The following is an 18,234-nucleotide window of genomic DNA, read 5'->3' as shown; positions in this document are numbered from 1 at the left end:
CGTAAAATGTTTAATTGAGATTGAAACATTACTTTCTGATTTGTCTCAACCATTGTGACTCTTTGAAATACAGACTCTTTCAGAATATGATATGCAAGAAACCAATGTTATCATCTCCATAGTACACTCTCCGGAGAAGCTTCATGGGATGCTGAACAGCCACAATAAGAATGATAATTTATTTGAAATGTTTTTATACCAAACATATCTCAATACATCTGGGGTATCACAAACATTTAGGGAATGTTAAGTGGGGGGGCAGTACAAATGGTCAAAAGCAGTCGTCGAGATGGAAGTTAAGACAGGAATATTCAAGTTAAAAAAAAGTTAATCTCAGGATTGTCAGAAAATATGTCGCTTGAGATGCTTCCTCAAAGTGGCAAGTGAGGTTGACTTTTGAAAATGAGATTACAGGGAATTCCAAGCTGAGGTGGCAGCTTCAGAAATTACATTTTTATCCGGGCTAAGGTTGTCTTAAAATTAGGGGGTTTCAAGAGGAGCACGTTTCTACTACCCAGTCCTCTTAATAGACTAAACATGGCCAGATGATATGTGAGGTAAAGCAGCTTTGGTTGTAGATGACCTAATGAGACTGTACTCATGAAGATAATTACAGGCTCTCCCACCTTCAGTCCCTCAAAACCATATAAAGGGCAACAACCACTCTCCAATATGATGAGGCATGCTTGAATGGGTCCCCCTGTCACGTATAGGCTAGAATGCTAAGGACAAGCAGCAGTGGAAACAGCACAGAGCTTTCGATCTGGGTCAAATGAGAAGGAAAAACACTAGGGCATACAAAATACCCAGGATAGACTGGATGAAGGTTGGATGGCCTAGTTCATAATGCCACAAGGGGATTTAAATACAACAGCGGGTGCTTGAAGTGTCAGAGAGGCAGTCTATGTCTGATAAGGGGACAAAAAGCATGCCAAAAAAAACATGCCGCTGCCATAGATGGCAGACCAGTAGGAGGTTAAGAGATCAAACAGTGACCAATAGAATGATAGAGAGAATAGTATGGACCTTTCAGCTTGAATAATTAATCAGCAAGACACATATGCTACAATGAACGTTCTGTGGTGAAAAGATGTAAAAGAGCACATGCCTGTAGGTTAACTTCCAATTTAGAAGTTAGTATACCATACTGCCAGATGGAGAAAAATATATTCTTCATCTGTAGAGATTCATATAGAATATAACCACTACCTTAACTGATTTTTAGAAGGCATGTTTTAAATGCATCTTCCAATCAATAGTACTGTTTCACCTAAAGAAGATAGATATAAGAGCCATAAACCAAGTTGGATAACAAAGCATCTGTGGGAGAAAATGACAGGTCTTCAGGCTCCTTCGCCTGTTATGGACACCACATCATCTGGAGGTGAACACCAGGGGAAAGTGGATCATCCAGGATTAGAAAAGAATTTACAAGTATGAGACCACTCCCAGTAAAGCCTTAACTAATTGTTTTAAATGTCATGGGAAGTAACCACTTTAGGAACAGAAATCAGAGGAGTCACTGTAAACAAATGGGTTATTGTTTGTGGTGGGTGACTAGCTTCCTCAAGACACAACCACAATCGTTGTCTGGTTGAAACCTCAAAGTTACTAAATTAACCTGAAGTCAACCCCTTGGTAGCTATTGCAAAGAGTCAAGAGGATTAACTTAAGGCAATGTGTAAAGTAGTAATGCAGCACCAAAACAGTATTAAAGTTCAAATGCATCACAGGTAAAATTTCAAACTAAATTAGTAAAATAGAGCACATTTAAATAAATACAACAACAAAAGTCCGAAAATGGGAACTGGGCATATGAATTAAAACAAATCGAGTAGAAACAGCACCAAGAAGCATAACATGTCAAATATAGTCAATTAACACTGTAGACCGTGTCCTAGTGTGGGTCGGATACACTAACCAGGTTGATCCTAGTCAAAAACCTTTACCTTCTGGCTTTAATCCTTTAAAACCCAATCCACCACTGCAGTACAATTCTAAAGCCCCCAGGACATCAGGGGAGGTACTCGGAGACTCAAACGGTGTCAGGAAGAGATCAAACAGGATGCAGTCCCTGTCCAGTATTCCCACTTTTCAGCTGGGTAGTTGAAGGAAAAGACCTCTTGTAGATTGGTGTGTCCCTGTAGCTTTAACATGAGGTCAGCCTTATGATCATTGGAGTTTACTTTTTTTGTCCTGTGTATATAGGAGAAAAGTACCAATCCTCCAGGGCTCCTCTCAGGTCACAAATTGCAGGTCCAGTCCTTTTCACATCTTCCTCATCTCCTGGAGTGTTCTGAAGTGGGTGCCTCAAGGTGGCACATTTATGCTTGACACAAGGTAGTGGGTGGGAATGACTCCTGGTCACAATGGGGTTAAAGTTGCTGGTGCCAACCCTACCCAAATTGAGTGTTTTCAAAATGGCAACGTCTTTGGCCACACTAAACCTGGACTGTGAGGACTGAGGGAGTGTGTGGGGACAGTACTTTGTTACTCATAGTGTCCTTCCACATCTAATACTAAAATACCAGTTTGGGGCAGCCACTGGATCCGCAATAAACCCAGAGACAGTTGTCTGGTAGAACAAAAGTAGGGGTTTACAGCAACCACACAGTGAATACACAAAAGTTGTTTTTGCATATTGTTTCCCTTCCTGTCAAGTGCTCCCCCAGTGTTATATGTAAACCCAGAAGATCTGTCAAGATGGATTTTACATTACATTCAAACTGAATTTTACATTGTAATGTCAAAAAGGATGCTCACAGCCCCAACCTGCATATTAGGTCAGGTTCAGAGGAGTCATCTCTGTCCATTCAGGGCAGCCTATTGGTTGCTCCTGGGAAGTATTTCTCACTTATTCAAATGCTAATTGCTGGCTGTCAGATGTGGGAGATCAAATGCAAATTTAGCCTCCAGAAACTCCAGGAAGGAAATCTAACTTTCCAAAAGCTTCCTTTCCTTAGTATTTATTGAAAATCTGACTTCACCATTGAATTGGATTTTTAACACATTTAAAAAATCTCTGTTTGATGATTTTTCTAGGCAGTCACATTCCCGAGATACCATATTACATTTTATAATCTGTACTCTGTTTTTCTCTGGAAAGGACAGCTATGCCTGCCACAGTCAAAACTAGTTTTGAGTGCCAGTCATTGTTCACAATACATTTATACATGTCCTACTTTTAAATTCCATGCACCCTGACTTGTGGACTACAAGACCTACATCAGACAGACCTTTCAAAATTTAAAAGGGAGATTTTGACTTATCAAAAAGGTTTATTTTGGCAAGCTAAATTGCATTTTCTACAGCCAGGCTACACAGAGTCCACCTGAAGTCATGTTTGCACTTCCACTGTAATGGATGGCACAGTAGGTGCTACAGTCCACTTGGGTACACCTTGTACCATATACTAGGGGCTTATAGGTAAGTTAAATATACCAATTATGAATATGCCAATCCAAGTATGTTTAAAGGGGATAAACTAAGTATTTATTTTTGTTACAGATCTGCGGGCGAAAGACACAGACTCGATAGGACATCACTTCACATCCAACAGCAGCTCGGTGGCTGCTGCCATCCTTGTGCCTTTCATTGCCCTGATCATTGCAGGGTTTGTGCTTTACCTTTACAAACACAGGTAGGTCCTGGTCAATATCGCCCTCCACAGTCCCCAAATGACCCCAACTACAGTCACTAGAGATCTTTTCAGGTATTCCCTAGATGAACCTACTCCACATTTTCTAGGCCACCATCTATTTTAATACTAAGGTATCCCACCCTCCTAAGGCCACTCTCTCCCGCATTGCTCCAATCACCTCGGCCATATTTCTTAGGTCACTCTTGCATTCATTCCCTAGGCTATCCTCTCCCAAAATTCTCAAGTTTTGCTTCTCAGTCATTTGCAGGTTCATCCTCTGCCAATCTGATGAGAGTGTATTTTCCTTGTACCCCAAGGTCCCTTTCTTCCACCTTCCTAGGTTAGCCTCTTGCACATTATCTAGTTCATCGTATTTTCGAGGTTGCCCTCTACTCTCATAGGGCACTGCTTCTTTGTACTTACCAGCTGCTGTAAGAAATATCCTGAAGAGCTCAGTAGTAACTGACTTTGGGGTAGGTTTTCTTACACCTGAGACTTTTACGAAGAGTGAGGAGACTGAGGAAACCTATACCCAATATCTTGGATAAGGTCATTTAGAATGATACCAGGACCACATACATTTTCCAAAATGTAGAACAACATATACATTAATAAATGAATAAGGAAACCTCAATAGAGCAGCAATCTTTGTTGAATCACCAACAGGTGTTGCTTGAGGGAATGAGACAGGCCCCCTAGTCCTGCCTGTGATCTCTAACCTTCTCATTGTTTTCTCTAAGTACCTCCCATATCCAGTTCATCACCTGCCTTCTCAAGCTGCACTCTTTCTCTCAATTCCGGTCTCCTTTCTCCACCCATGTTCTTTTTTTATAAGCTGCCCATCTGTACCCTTGTCCTTCCATTCATTCTATTCTATGTGTCTCATCATCCTGCTTATGTTTGGTTCTGCCTGCTGGACCTATACCCCATTTCCTCTACTGTTCAGTCCCCCCAAACCTCCTACTTCCCCATTCATTAATTTGACACACCTCCTTCCCTCAGCAATCCTTTTCACCACTCACTCCCTGTCCAGTCTTTTTTCCCATGTACATCCGGTGAAATCTGTCTCCACCCTCATTTATGTTCCTCAAGTTCGTTCCTCATTCTCCTTTAATGTTTCTGTATCTATCCAATATACATTGGGCCTCATTTATGAGGCCTTGCGTGAGTTTTGCGATTTCGATGCGTCACTTTTTGTGACGCATCGGCGGCGTAAAACATGCCTCCTGATGCGCACTAATTTCAAATTGACGCATCTAAGCAGATGCGTTACTTTGTAAAACCCTGCGCTACATTATACCTGCGTCAGGTATAATGTATGCAGAGGGGGCGTTCACCCGCAAAAAGCCTCGTAATAGTGACGCAGTGAAATCTATGAGATTTCACTGCGTCACTTTTAGGATGCTGTTGCGTCAAAATCTTGCGCCTGCCTCACAGCAGGCGTAAGACTGACGCAAGCCCTTTCACATGGGGCTTTCCCCATGTGAAAGGAAGCATTGCTGAAGTTGCGTCACTTTTGTGACACACTCCAGCAATGCGTCACTTTTGCGCCTACAGATACGTCAGAAATACTGACGTATCTGTAACTCCTTGCGACATGATGCGTCATATTATAAATATGACGCATCAATCATGTCGCAGGGAGAGCGCAGTGAAAAGTGACGCATCGCTGTTTTCACGCAGCGATGCGTCACTTTTCATAAATGAGGCCTATTAATTCTGTCTCTCTCTCCTCTATCTCTCTTTTTTCTTCTTCACTCTCTTTCCTACTTCCTACCTTTAATACCTCATTTCAGCCACACTTTACCTTTATTGTTCCCCCTTTTGGCAATCCCCTTTCAAAACTTCCCTTCCCTATTGTTTCGCTCATTCCTTGGCACCCCAATTACATGTATGACTTCATATGAGACAGGGTGGATTTCATATGTCATAAAATACCCACTGCTAATGTATATGTCAAAATGAGGGCACCTCAAGCAGATGTTACAATTGCAGAACCCTTGGGTAAAGAAAGGCCCCGCCCTACAGTAAAGGTTTTGAATTTCTGGGCTCTAACACCATTGTAGCTGATTAAGATAGAGATCTGTACCATTACAACTTTAATTATATTTTTACAGGCGCTTACAGCATAGAAGCACCCCTGATCAGCAGGCCTTTTTAGAATAACTGGAAGGCTAGGACTATTTTTAGCTTTTGAAATCCATACCTTGAGAGCAAATGCTCTTCAAGACTCATTAAAAGTCACACAGTTTATTTATTTTATTTATTTTTAAAGTGTTATAAATGTCTGACTTTGTGCCCACTGTTTGATCATGAGACCTAAGCCAAGTGGTGTTCCAGGTTCCACCTCTGAGTTGCCTTGCTGATACCACCGATGGTAACAGTGTCCTGCTTCTCTTCCAGAAGGAGACCGAAGGTTCCATTTAATGGCTTTGTCGGCCATGAGAACACGAATGGAAGAGCCACGTTTGAAAATCCAATGTATGACCGGAATGTACAACCCACGGAAATCGTGGCTAATGAGACAGAGTTTACAGTCAGCACTGTGTGCACAGCTGTATAGCACTCGCCCTGTATATGGTAAGTTGCTTGTGAGGACACTCAGTGACACTGCCCTGGTGAGGAAAAGAAGTAAAAAAATGTGTTACGTCTGTGTGTGATCGTATCAGAGGGGTGTAGAGAGCAGCAAGTTACTCTTGCAGTATGTGTTAAATATGTGAAGGTTCCTCGTATTCCTAAAGAATGGATTAGTGGCTGAAGGGTTGTTTTATCCATAATGTTCCATTTGAATTACTTATTGCTTAATTTGGAGTTCGGTTGAGCGTCAGTCTCAGTTAAATTGGTGGGGCTATCGCAAACTCCTGTCCCCCGCTCGATTTGGTCTGGAGACCTGTCTGCAAAGAGAAACCAGGTCACCATGACAGTCATTCCACAGTTACACAATCTATGGTGAAAACAGGTATGTTAAAGGAATAATGACCCCAATGTGCGGGAGACAGTTCCCTGCATGTCAGAGCCATTACTTGGGATTTTAGTTATTGAAAACAAATATATCTGCCAACCAGGCACTTGAAACATGGCGTCCACCCAACAAACTTCACTTAACAGAGCCATGGTGTTCATGTATGGTAGGTGTTTTTGTGAATGTTTGTTAACTTCTGGCACTCTTAAAATGTTTATGTTGGAGTATTTATGTCTGTTCCATCTAACAGCACTTCCGCCACGAGGAAGATAGCATGTATTGAGTACATCTTTATGGTGGATAACGAGGGGAGAAAATAAAACTGAATGTTACAGAGTAGCATAACAGTATGGATCTCTATGTGTGTGATGTATATATAGTTTATGCTGAGAAGAGCAAAACAGTACTTTGTTGTAAGTATACTTTAGCATTTATTTTAAAAGGTTGTCTTACACTGTGAAAGATCTAGGAAGAAAGAGTGGTCTTGTTTCTGAAAAACAAAACGTGCACGCTATGGTTAACACTATTAAACTAACATTAAGAAGTGGAGCTCTTCTCTTGTATGCCATGGTAGAATGTACACCCTGAAGTTACTTTTTCAACCCACTTGTAGTCAATGATGTTTTAGTAATAATGCTACTATATAAAATAAATGAAATCTAAGGTTAACTGGCTAAAACATCATCCCTTAAAATATTAACAGCAAATTTTAAAGCCATCAATATGGCTTGTTGTTTCCTGAACATTTTGGGCCTGATTACAAAGTCGGGTGGGACACCGTTTTGGTGTCAGGACCGATCGACCTCCGGTCAGTGGTCTCAACACCACTATTACAATGAGACCGCAAACCGTGCGATCGCATACTCTCATTTCTATATGGGAGTTTGTGCTCCAGCCGTAAACCAGCTGTAGCATAAGCTCCCATACAGAAATGGGAGTTTCTGTTAATCCCTGCACCATGTGGCAGGCAGGGAGGCTCCATAGGTGCCATCTCTGCCCCCAACTGGAGGCCGCAGGGAGGGCCCCTTAAAGTCGCTTTCCAACTTGCTTTCCATGTCAGAAATCCCGACATGAAAAGCCTGTTGGAAAACGACATTGTGATCCCATTGAAGGGCCCTTGAGCCTGTCGGAATCCAGCTGGACTGAACAGCCAGTTTCACTTTCAACCGCCAGCATTGTAATGCGGCAGTCGAAAGTGAAACCTACAATGTGAGTTGGAAAGCCTCCGACCGGTTTTCCGACTCACAACGTAATCAGACCCATAATATTTACCTAGAGACAGATCTTCTCCCAAAGTGTTCCTCTATTGAAGCAGACGTCACACTGGTATTTTGGAGGGTCAAACGTACCCTAAATTTTGATACTTGCAAACTGAAATCTTTACTATACTTTTAAAATCGTCAAATTCAGATGGATTAATGGGTATTACCAGTGCAGAGATTATTCACTCTAACTTTAAAACGACTGATTGGTGTATCTGTCTGCAGCATGTGTTCAGTAACATTACTTCTCACTTAAAAAATACCCATCAGTATATGATGGGCTTCCTTCTACTTCTACTTTTCAATAAAAAGATTTAAACCAAAAAAACACCCATCAGTAACCACTCCAGTCACTAGTGCAAAGTGATTTCAAAGTTCATCAGAGAAGAAAACCTGTCAGTACCTGTAGGTCAGTACCTGCAAGTGTTCCTGCTGTGAATGTTGGAGCCCACAAAGTAATGCCACAGGTTGTCAACCAGAGGAGATGTTTAACAAAGAAAATTCAAGTGTTTATACTAATGGCAAGGAAACTAACGTACCCCCAACTTGAAACAGCATCACTTTTTGCTTTATTTAAACACTGAGGAACAGAACATGACATTTTTACTGATATTGTTATTTTTAATACTATAATTAATACAAGTATCACTTAGAAAGTTTGTGTCCCAGAGAGCACCGTATAACAAAGATCAACAGTGTTCAATGAGTCTGAAAGAAAAACTAATCCTCCCTCCATGTCTTTACAGTTGCAGTGTTCAGGAACTCTCAGAGGCGGGCGTCCTGCTGACATCATGTCCAACCTCAACACCCGGCATCCATTTCGCTTTCCTCCAAACTAAATCCAAGACAAGTAGAAAGGCTTCAGTCTGCGACGAAGTTCTGGTGCTTAAGAAAAAGCACATCTACAAGTCACAAGCTTCGACCAGCCCGCAGTCTGCTCTGCCAAAGCCTTTTTGTCCAGAGGGCCACTGGGGCAACCAGAGTCGGCACCGGGTCTGCTCCCCCTCCCCCACTGCAGTAGAGCTACCTGACATTTCGGATCTGGCTAAAGTATGAACTGGCAGGAGGCAGCAAACTGTTTGGCATCCCTTTTCCGGTGCCTTTGAAAGGGGATAGGGCAATTCTTGGCTTGATGGATGTATGGTTCATTTCAAGGAAAGCAGGTGCTTCTCCAGTCGCTATTACAGTACAAAAATAATCTATATGTATTTTTTAAAAAAACAGAATCACAATTATCAACGTGTGCTTTGCAGGACGGACATCCAACCACATGGGGGAAAATGAAACATTCAACCAACAAACTTTGCAAAATGGATCATGTGGCGTGCATTGGCGTATGTGCACGCATGTTTTTATTGAGTGTGAAAAATGCAGGATGTGCTGGGAGTGGAGATATATTTTATTTTTTTCTACAGAACAAGATCCAAAAAGTGCTTTTCCTACACAACGCTCCATGCTGGCTGGAAGTGGTGTATCAGCCCAGTGACTGTATTGTTTTTTTACATATAAATATATATTGAAAGAATTTATGTTATCAGAGGAACTATCGGGATTCAGGTCTCTCTCCCTGTCTGACCTACCCACTCCTCCACCCCAGCTTTCATCAAGGCAATCTCTATAAAGATGAAACAGCATCGACTTAGCGTTTCATCAACAAAACTTACACGCTGTACACACAAGTGTGAAAAGGCTAAATAAATAGGGCAACTAACTAGGATGAATTTGTGGAACATAAAACACGATCTTAAATACTGAATACACATTTTCACTCAAATATTATTGATGGATGGTGCACCCCTATCACACCAATACCATTATTTCAACTATTACATTAGAAATTAGCATTATCTCAAAATAACAGTTACTCAACTTTTTACACTACACTACGATTTGGAGAGGGATAGTGTTACTGTATTATATATACCAGGCCCAAGTATGACAAGTGGTGGTCGAAATTGTACTTAACTTCTTTTTGAGTCGAGTAATGGAGTCTTCAAATAAATATGTCTATGATGAGAGATCTTTGAAGTTGGAAGGGGGCCTTGCCTGCCTTTATGGAAAGAAATGTGGTCTGGAGTCTTGCAAATTAATTACAACTTCCCCATTTGAACAACTTGTCTTTATTACCTTCAGCAGATCAAGTTATCATTTTTTTGCTTCAGTTCCTTCATCCTGAAAATACTGGGAGATCGCATCCTGAAGATAGTGGGAGATCTTAGAAAAAACTAACACAATATTTAGTGCTGGAAAAAAGATTACTTTGTAGGAAAACCAAAAAAGTGTCGACACGCTGAAAATGGTTTATCACTATACATTTTGGTCAAAATATTGACCAGAAAAATATCAAATCCACAATATTGAATACCACTTTATTGCAAGGAAAATTGATATGGACGTAAGAATAATAAGTTCATACTTACCCATTTGTAGGATTCCATATTTTTGCAGGTCTATATTTTCACCATGACCATAGTGGCAAAAAAACAGTATGCCAGCGGAATGATGAAAACAGCCTTTTTGTGAGTTGTGGTGACATGTTCTTATCTGGTCTAGAATGGCCATACCAGACACAGGATACACCTAGGTAGGCTACATTCAGAGAAAGGAGAACACATGTTTTTTCTTAAAGTTATTACTCCCTAGTACTGCGCCAGACCCTTAAGTATTGGAATATTTTATTATTTCCCTTCAGAACATCCTGTAAAATATATTTATTTGTAACCTATATATTTAGAAATTATGCTAGCTCCCTAAATTCAGTCACTCTGTATAGTTTGTTTCTGGTATTAAAGCTTTGTTTAGGTTAGTAATGAGATTTCCTCCAGCTCTGGGTCTGATGGTCTCTGAATGAGATTCCCTTCAGCTCTGGGTCTGAATGTCTCTGACTGATATAGGTTTAAAAAAGAGTGAAGCGCCCATTCTCAGTAAATCTTGCTTCCACTGACACGTGGGCCATGTCTAGAAGCCATGAGTATTTTATATTGATTTTTAAAGTTTGTGTTGTGGTTACCAACTCGTGCTCTCTGTAGTGCCAGTTCAGACTGGTTGTCATTGCATTAGTGATCTGTGTCCAACTCGGGTCACAGCATATCCATCATAATTAACTGAGCGGGAAACAGGCTGACAGGGAATTCAGGAGGACAGATTAATGCTTCTCCAGTTGGATAGTAAAGGATCCGTTAAAAAGTAACTGCAAAATGCTCGGAAAAAAAACGACCTTCATCCCTTTAAACACCACCATCCAGGTGATTTTGGAAAATAGTAGGAATTTTAATGGTAAAAACAAAACGCAATGCTTTGCAGAAGCCCAATGACCAACACCAATATGTGGTATAAGAATATTAGCCTGATTTAAATTGAAAAGTATGACGAAATGGTGCTGTAACATTTCATTCTCAGGCCAAGGACCACTGATTCTCCTAATGTTCAAAAAGTAACTTACCTGAGTCTAAACTTCGCAAAGGCTCCACCTACCCCGTAAGTACAATGCAGCAGTAACCATAAGTTCTTCTTTCAGCAGATTTCTGTCAACAGTCAGCCTGGCTCAATAATAAATGGATACAGACAGAGAAGGGCATAGAGGAAAGAGAAATTGAGACAGAGCATAGTATATAGAGCTTAATATATGAAGAAACAGACAGAGATAAACTGAGACACATGGATACAGCAGGAAGTCATTTAACAAGAAAGATGCAGGGAGAAAAAGAGAATGAAATGTACTTCAGCATTCTGACCCTGGCTCAAACAAGTGGAAGAGAGACAAACAGAGAAGACATGTTTGAGTGAATAACAGGGCGGATCAGTGCCTTAACCTATTACATTTTGAGTCATTTCTCTGCAGATCAGTTTTCCAGAGACCTGACTCAAATGTGCAGCCATACAAGATGTGGTTTTATACACATGGCCAGTTTGTATGGCATAACCCCACTGATGTACTGCACTCTTGCATTTACATTTGGATGTACTAGATTTAAATAGAACCACATTTACACCAACTGATGGGTGTAAAAACACAATGTATTTACTGGTTGGTAGAACTATAATGTCTGGAATGGAAATTAAGTCTTAAAGAGTCCATACTTGAACGACCTCACAGGCGCCAGAATGAATCTGGAAATTATTCCAAAGTTATTCATCTTCTCTGGTATCAGGTGGTGTAGAAGGACAGCAAAAGCTGTACTCCACTAGTACTGACAAGTTGACTGTCATATAAGGTGCTATTGTTTTAAGTTCAGTTTGTTTCTTATACCCTCAAAGACATACATGTGCAAATATATTGACCACACTGTAAAAATCATAAAAGAAATGTCCCTGAACAAAAGAAAAAAATATTCATTGTGCAGGAGCCCTCATAACCATAAAATAATTTCAAATGTAAGAAACTTCTTCTTCGAAAGTTTATTTAATTCTGAAGATTCCTTACTTGAATAAACCTAAAAGTGTCTCTAAAAAGGTGGAGAGTTGAGATAGAAATCCAGTGTATATCGGAAAAGACTCCAAAACTGCCCTATCAAACTGATTTCTAGCAAGGATTTCCATCAGGAAAAATAATGTCTCATGAAAGCTGAAGACAAAGTTTCAGCTGTAGAAAAAGGTTGTACTTTAAACCTCTTAATAGAGTGGACTTTGTAGCTCTTAACAGCCTTAAAGTTTTAAAAGATTTATTTTAATGTTAGGCAGTATGTACAGTTCCCATTCTCTTGCTCTTCTCTCTTCTATGTAAACAGATAATTCAGACCACTTTTAAATTTAGTCTGAACATTTTAGGCCGCTATGCAAATATGGTCAGATTAATGGAAAGATTTTCCCATAACATTAATGTACATAATGTAAGAAAAATGCCAATATGCTGTTTTTTCTTCATAGCATTTAACTTAGCAAGAGCAGGGGAAGTATCATCTATTGCTGTATGTGCTTACACCACGGGCACTTAATACAGAATAATGAGGGCGATACATTTTACTAAATTCAATTTCCCATAAGAATGTCAGCTCAATTTTACTCTCTTACAATTATCATTTTTACAATTTCACATCAAGTAGTTCAATTTTAAATGTATTAATTTCAGTAATTTCAACCATGAAATTATTGCATTTCTAAAAATGTTTTATTTTGACCTCTGGTATTTAGATTTCAATTTTACTTGAATCCCCTTGCTTCATGATTATTTTAGTTTTAGTTCTTAATATATTCTCTGTTTGTTTTTTACATCAATATTTTGGGTTTGAAGGTTTAAATTTGCTTCTTTTGAAATTTGATTTCAGTTTGAGCCTCTCAGTCTGAATATATTGCCCAAAGACATTCAACTTCACTATTTCACCATAGTTAATCCATTTTGATTTTGAGTTCCAGTATTGAACATTTCGTTTATGAAGAACACATTGCTTCTTTAAATTATTATGTTAAGAAAAATAGACAAAAAACGTAATTATATGATTACAACATAATACCCATAAAAATCTTACGCACACCCGAAAACACAAATATCAAAAGAATAAATAGCTAAATGAATGCATCTTTCTTATTTGAGATATGTACACAATAAAATGTATGTAGCTGTTAAAATGCAGACATTTATTCAAAAAATCTGCAATGAGATTCCAACCGAACACACTGTTCACCACTAAATGTTTGCAACCCAAGCTCTAATAAACCATATGAATCTGATGCCTTTCAATTGAAATAAAATTATCTCAGTCTGTGGGCGGAACATCTTCCTCGGAAACATGTGCACACTGAACATTAGGAAAACAAGGTTAAAACCACATTGTAAAATGAATTGTCTATGTATGTTATAAAGTGTGTTGTTGCTTCTTTCATCTTTACAGAGGTTTCAATTCTGCCTCAATGTCTCAAGAGGCCCGTCTATCCCTCTTCTTATTCCATCCCTTCCTTTCCTCCCCAGTGAGCTGGAAAAATATAACAAACTCGGACGTATTTTCATTACTGTGCCCATGAAACTTGCATTATGTTTAAAAAAAAGAAAAAAACTCTTTTTTTTGTACAGAGATATATTTTTTTGAAGAGACAATTTGTACAGTAACGAAAAATAAACATAATGTAAAGTTTTTCCCATTATATAGTAAATGGTAGGTGGAATCAAGCTCTTTTTTGTAAATGTAAAAAGAAATGTACAGATATGGTTTACATTAAAAAAAGATAGCTGTACATATGTAAATATACACGCACTTGGCTTGTCTGCAATATATACAGTTTATTTATGTCTCTGTATACAAAGCTCTTTGTTGTGTCCAGCCTTTTACTTTCTTTGAATTTGAAAGCTATTTTAAAATTTTTGAATTCAAATAAAATATACATTTTTGCACTGCTGTCCAGTATGGATCATTTAAAAATATATAATGATCACTGTTTTGTCCTCGTTTGTGACCTTCCCTCCTTAGACTCAATCAGATTAAAGGTAATTTAGTAATCTTTGTTATTCTGCTAATGGTTAGTTTTAATCTTTTATATACTTTTAGGGATTTCGTTATCGGGGTTTGATAGGGGTGGTCTGTGTTTCTTGAGTTTATGATGTTGGTTAATCTGTGTTCCTAATGGTTCTGGTAGGACCCTGTTTACGTGATTCTGGTATGGAGTTTATCTGCTCATCTTGCACTCTGGTTTGAATGAGTCAGTGTGTTTTTTCAGTCTCTGATAGGTATCACTTATGAATTTTGAGGGTTCTAAGTGGGTCTCACTGTGATTTCAAAGAGTTCTGATTAGACCAGTATGACTTCTACGATTCTGAAAGAGGTTGTCTATTCCACCGGCTGTGAGAGGGATCTGTCAATGTTCCTTGGGATTTTTTTATGGACCATTGTGACCACTGTGGTCAGCCTCTGTTCACTGGAGTCCTGACAGAGGTCAATCTATGCCCTTTGGTGTTATAAGATTAATCGGTTTGTGCTATGTAAGGGTCTCATTGGGTTCAGCCTGTGCTGCCTTTGTTCTGGTAGGGATCTGTGTGGAACTTTTGGATTTTTTAACAGTTACCCTGTTCTCTTGCTTTTGAAAGAGGTCTCCATCCCCACTGCTGAGTTCTAAAAAAGTGTGTTTATTCTCTATCATCTTCTAATAGTTAAATCTTTGCTCTGTTAGGTTCTTCTTGGAGTCCACCTATGCTTGTTAGAGTTGTAATTGGATTAATTATGTGATTTTGTGGTTCCAGTAGGGGTACAGCAGTTCTCATTATTTGGATGATATGTCTTACGTTCATTCTGTTTTCTCTATTTTAGTGCATGTTGACTTTACATGTTAAGATATTTTAGCATATTAGGTGAGATCCAGCAAGGCAATTAAGTATTTTAAATGGATATTCCAATACTTCACTTTTTTAAGAAGATGGGCTGTCTTAGTTAAATATCCAACTATTTCAACCACATGCACTAAAATAGAGGCGGCGTGGCGTTCCACTGCAGTGCAGTACTTTGGCTCATATGTGAGCCTTCAAACTCCACTACTGCGGGACCGCCAATTCACGTTCCTGCATGGCATGGAATGTGCAGTCCATGCAATGTAGGAACAGGGGTGCGTGCACACAGGGTTCGGAACATGTGCCCCCTTGCATGCACCATCATGCACAGGGGCAAGAGGGGGCCCTATAGGGCCCCTTTTGTTTCCTCACTGTCTGCAGTTTCATGGCGTGAGAACCACCATGACACTGATTTGTAGTGAGGATACCCGAAATATGCTTGGCAGTACTGCAGTGGCATCAGCAAGTATATTGTGGCCTCAAGACCGCTGCGCAATGGCCAGGGATTGCGGATCCCTAGCAGTTGCGGCAGTCCCATGGAGGTCAGGCCACCGTACTCGTAATACGGCAGTCCCTGACCGTCACCGTACCTCCACCGTGAATTTGCCGGTACTGTGGATCGCCAAACTAGTAATTGTGGCCCTATGTCACTTTCCAGAGAAGGTCCACTTTAAACTGAGTCAATTCCCTATTTTATGATTATTGGTGTCAATGCCAGAGCTTTAGGCCCAACGTAGCTACTAAATTGATGGAAAAATTCAAAATATATACCTGTCTAGATAGCAATTGATTTGGTGCGAGGAAGTGTCTCAAGAGACAAATGAAGAGAAGTACTGCTGAACTCCATCTGTGCTATTAGAATATGGATCAACATCCTCCAACACACACTCTCAATGCCCCTGCGTCTTACAGTTCAGGAAACATCTTCAAGTAGTATCTACTGAACGTGTAAGGGCCAAAGTTGCCTCTGTCTAGAAGCAAAGTGAGGACCCCTTTCACCATTATGTATATGATTTTAATTGATTCCCCTCCCAGTTCTGGCACCTTGATGCCTCAATGTTCCGTATGGGTGTTTGTAGCTAGGTTTCCACTATATAAACACTTATGCATATGCTTGCATACAAAAGGAAGGTGAAAGCTAAAGGTACCTTGGCCAAGCTTCCACAACGCATAAATATATTCAAAGGCATGCAAATGCGGCTTTTACTCACCTTTTGATATCTTGGCTGAGCAGTAGGATTAACCCTACAAGAGTTGCCGAGTGATAACAAAAACAGCAAGCATGATGCAAAACAGTTAAGGTATAAAGGGGCACTGTTGTAGTTATTCCCATGTTGGTACGTCCCGTCCACCCCTCCCCTGCCCCTCCTTTTGGTCTCCCCCTGGTGAGAGCTCACCGCAGAATGTTAAGAGTGAAGCAGTTGCTGTAGACTTGGATGGTCAATAAAGTTGCATCATAAGACTTCTGTTCCTGTCTTTATTCAACTTCTCAACAATGGTGACGTAACTGCATAGGGGGCAGTTTTGACCATCCACCCTCTGAATATTTCTCCAATCCATCCATGTTGCCAGCGTTACTACGTGTTCAGTACCACTACAGCGAATTTTTGTGAGACTCCATCGTAATGTAAGGTACCTGTTCCATATTACAAGAAGTATTGAGTGGACACAGCTGGCAGTGTGATAAGAGTACACCACGGAGTAACTTTTGTGAGCACAGCTTTCAGTCTGCAGGATTTCTTCTATACCACACCGTTCCAGCCCGAGCGTTGAAAAAGAGTCTATTAGCTATCGGCTTGTGTTGTGAATAAACAGACTTTGCGTGTCAAGTAAGAATCGGCTGCCTGGGTTTTCCAGTCCTACATTGCGTGGGAAGTTACAGCGTGGGTGTCCTCTAGTTGTAGACTCTGCCATTTAGGAGATTGCAGCGTTCTGTTGTGGAGGAAGGAAGCGGCGGATTCAATGCCATGTGGACTGATTGTCCTAGGCTACCTGTGACCCCTAGCATTCTCGTAACCCAGATAACCTTAGGGGTGTAGCGAGCGCAATGGACATAGTTCTCCTCAGTCATCCTGTCAGTGAGGAAAGGTGAGTCGGTTTGATATTCGCCTATCTGATTTAGGGAAATTCGTTGTATATTGAGGAGGGCAGCTTTTCCTGTATCCTGTTAGCGGTCCCGGATCCTGTCAGAGACGGTATGTCAGCTCCATCTTCCCCCGAGCTGCACAGACGAGGTGCAGTTCCGCTGTTGACCTGAGCGTGAGGAGTGTCTCTTCGTCGTTGGAAGTCAGTGTTGCTACATGGATTTTATAAACTCTGGCTTTCGACAATTTCCTCTAACGAACTGCTTCCATTCCAGTGAGCAATGTGAAGAGGACTCATTTTTGATAGCGTTATTCTGTTGAGGCCTTAGATTATATGTGTTCATCTGCTATTGAGTGCATTGGTGGAAAGGTACTGTGTCCTCATATACCATATTACTATACACGGTAATTGACCCAGGGCATTTGAGTTAAAGCTGGGTTTCTCAATTCCTTCATTTTCTCCTATTAGTTATCTTTCCATTCCTTCACAAATATATCCTATTGGGTTCATATTGGAGTTCACAAGTGTTCCTGTTGTCCTTGTTTTAATCTGTGGTTCTTGGGTTTTTTGTTTTCACGTCCTGTGTATTGGTAGCCCCATCCGTCCAACCGCTTCCATTTGCTACACAGTCATCCTGTGAGTTTCGTCAGATTGGGGAGGGAGGTGTATCCCGAGACTCCTTGTGGCCTTCCTCAGTCCTGAGGTCCCTACAGGGACACTACCTGGTTTCCTACCGTCTAAATGATGGCAGCGGCGAGCATGAGCCAACCACCCCCTTTCCTAAATGAAATAGGTGAGCTGGAAATCTGTTGGAAGGAGTGGTTCAAATTATTTGAATCCTACATTATAGCCATTGGGGGAGAACGTTTTACATCTTTGTGTAAGCAACACATACTTCTCCACAATTTAGGAATACATGGAAGGAAAATTTATGAGACATTACCTGAACCTGCAAGAGGAGGAGAAGGGGGTGATGTAGATGTGTTCATGTGTGCTATGGAAAAATTGGAAACGCATTTTGGTGACAAGATAA

General features: G+C 40.4%; 1 protein-coding gene across 1 annotated transcript in view; it reads left to right on the top strand.

Annotated features, from left to right (window-relative positions):
- The window catches only part of CSMD2 (CUB and Sushi multiple domains 2), a 607,842-nt gene extending 593,653 nt beyond the window's left edge, over positions 1 to 14,189 (top strand). Inside the window, exons 64-66 of the mRNA XM_078683053.1 lie at positions 3,508 to 3,640; positions 6,044 to 6,220; positions 8,611 to 14,189. Of these exons, the coding sequence (XP_078539179.1) occupies positions 3,508 to 3,640; positions 6,044 to 6,203 (293 nt within the window). The 3' untranslated portion in view covers positions 6,204 to 6,220; positions 8,611 to 14,189. The remainder of the gene's footprint in view (positions 1 to 3,507; positions 3,641 to 6,043; positions 6,221 to 8,610) is intronic.
- Positions 14,190 to 18,234: the final 4,045 nt, after the last annotated feature.

The sequence above is a fragment of the Lissotriton helveticus genome, chromosome 3_1 (genome assembly GCF_964261635.1).
Source record: "Lissotriton helveticus chromosome 3_1, aLisHel1.1, whole genome shotgun sequence".
Classification (NCBI taxonomy): Eukaryota; Metazoa; Chordata; class Amphibia; order Caudata; family Salamandridae; genus Lissotriton; species Lissotriton helveticus.
The sequence above is the reverse complement of the archived record's forward strand: the minus strand, read 5'-3'. Positions and strand labels throughout refer to the sequence as shown.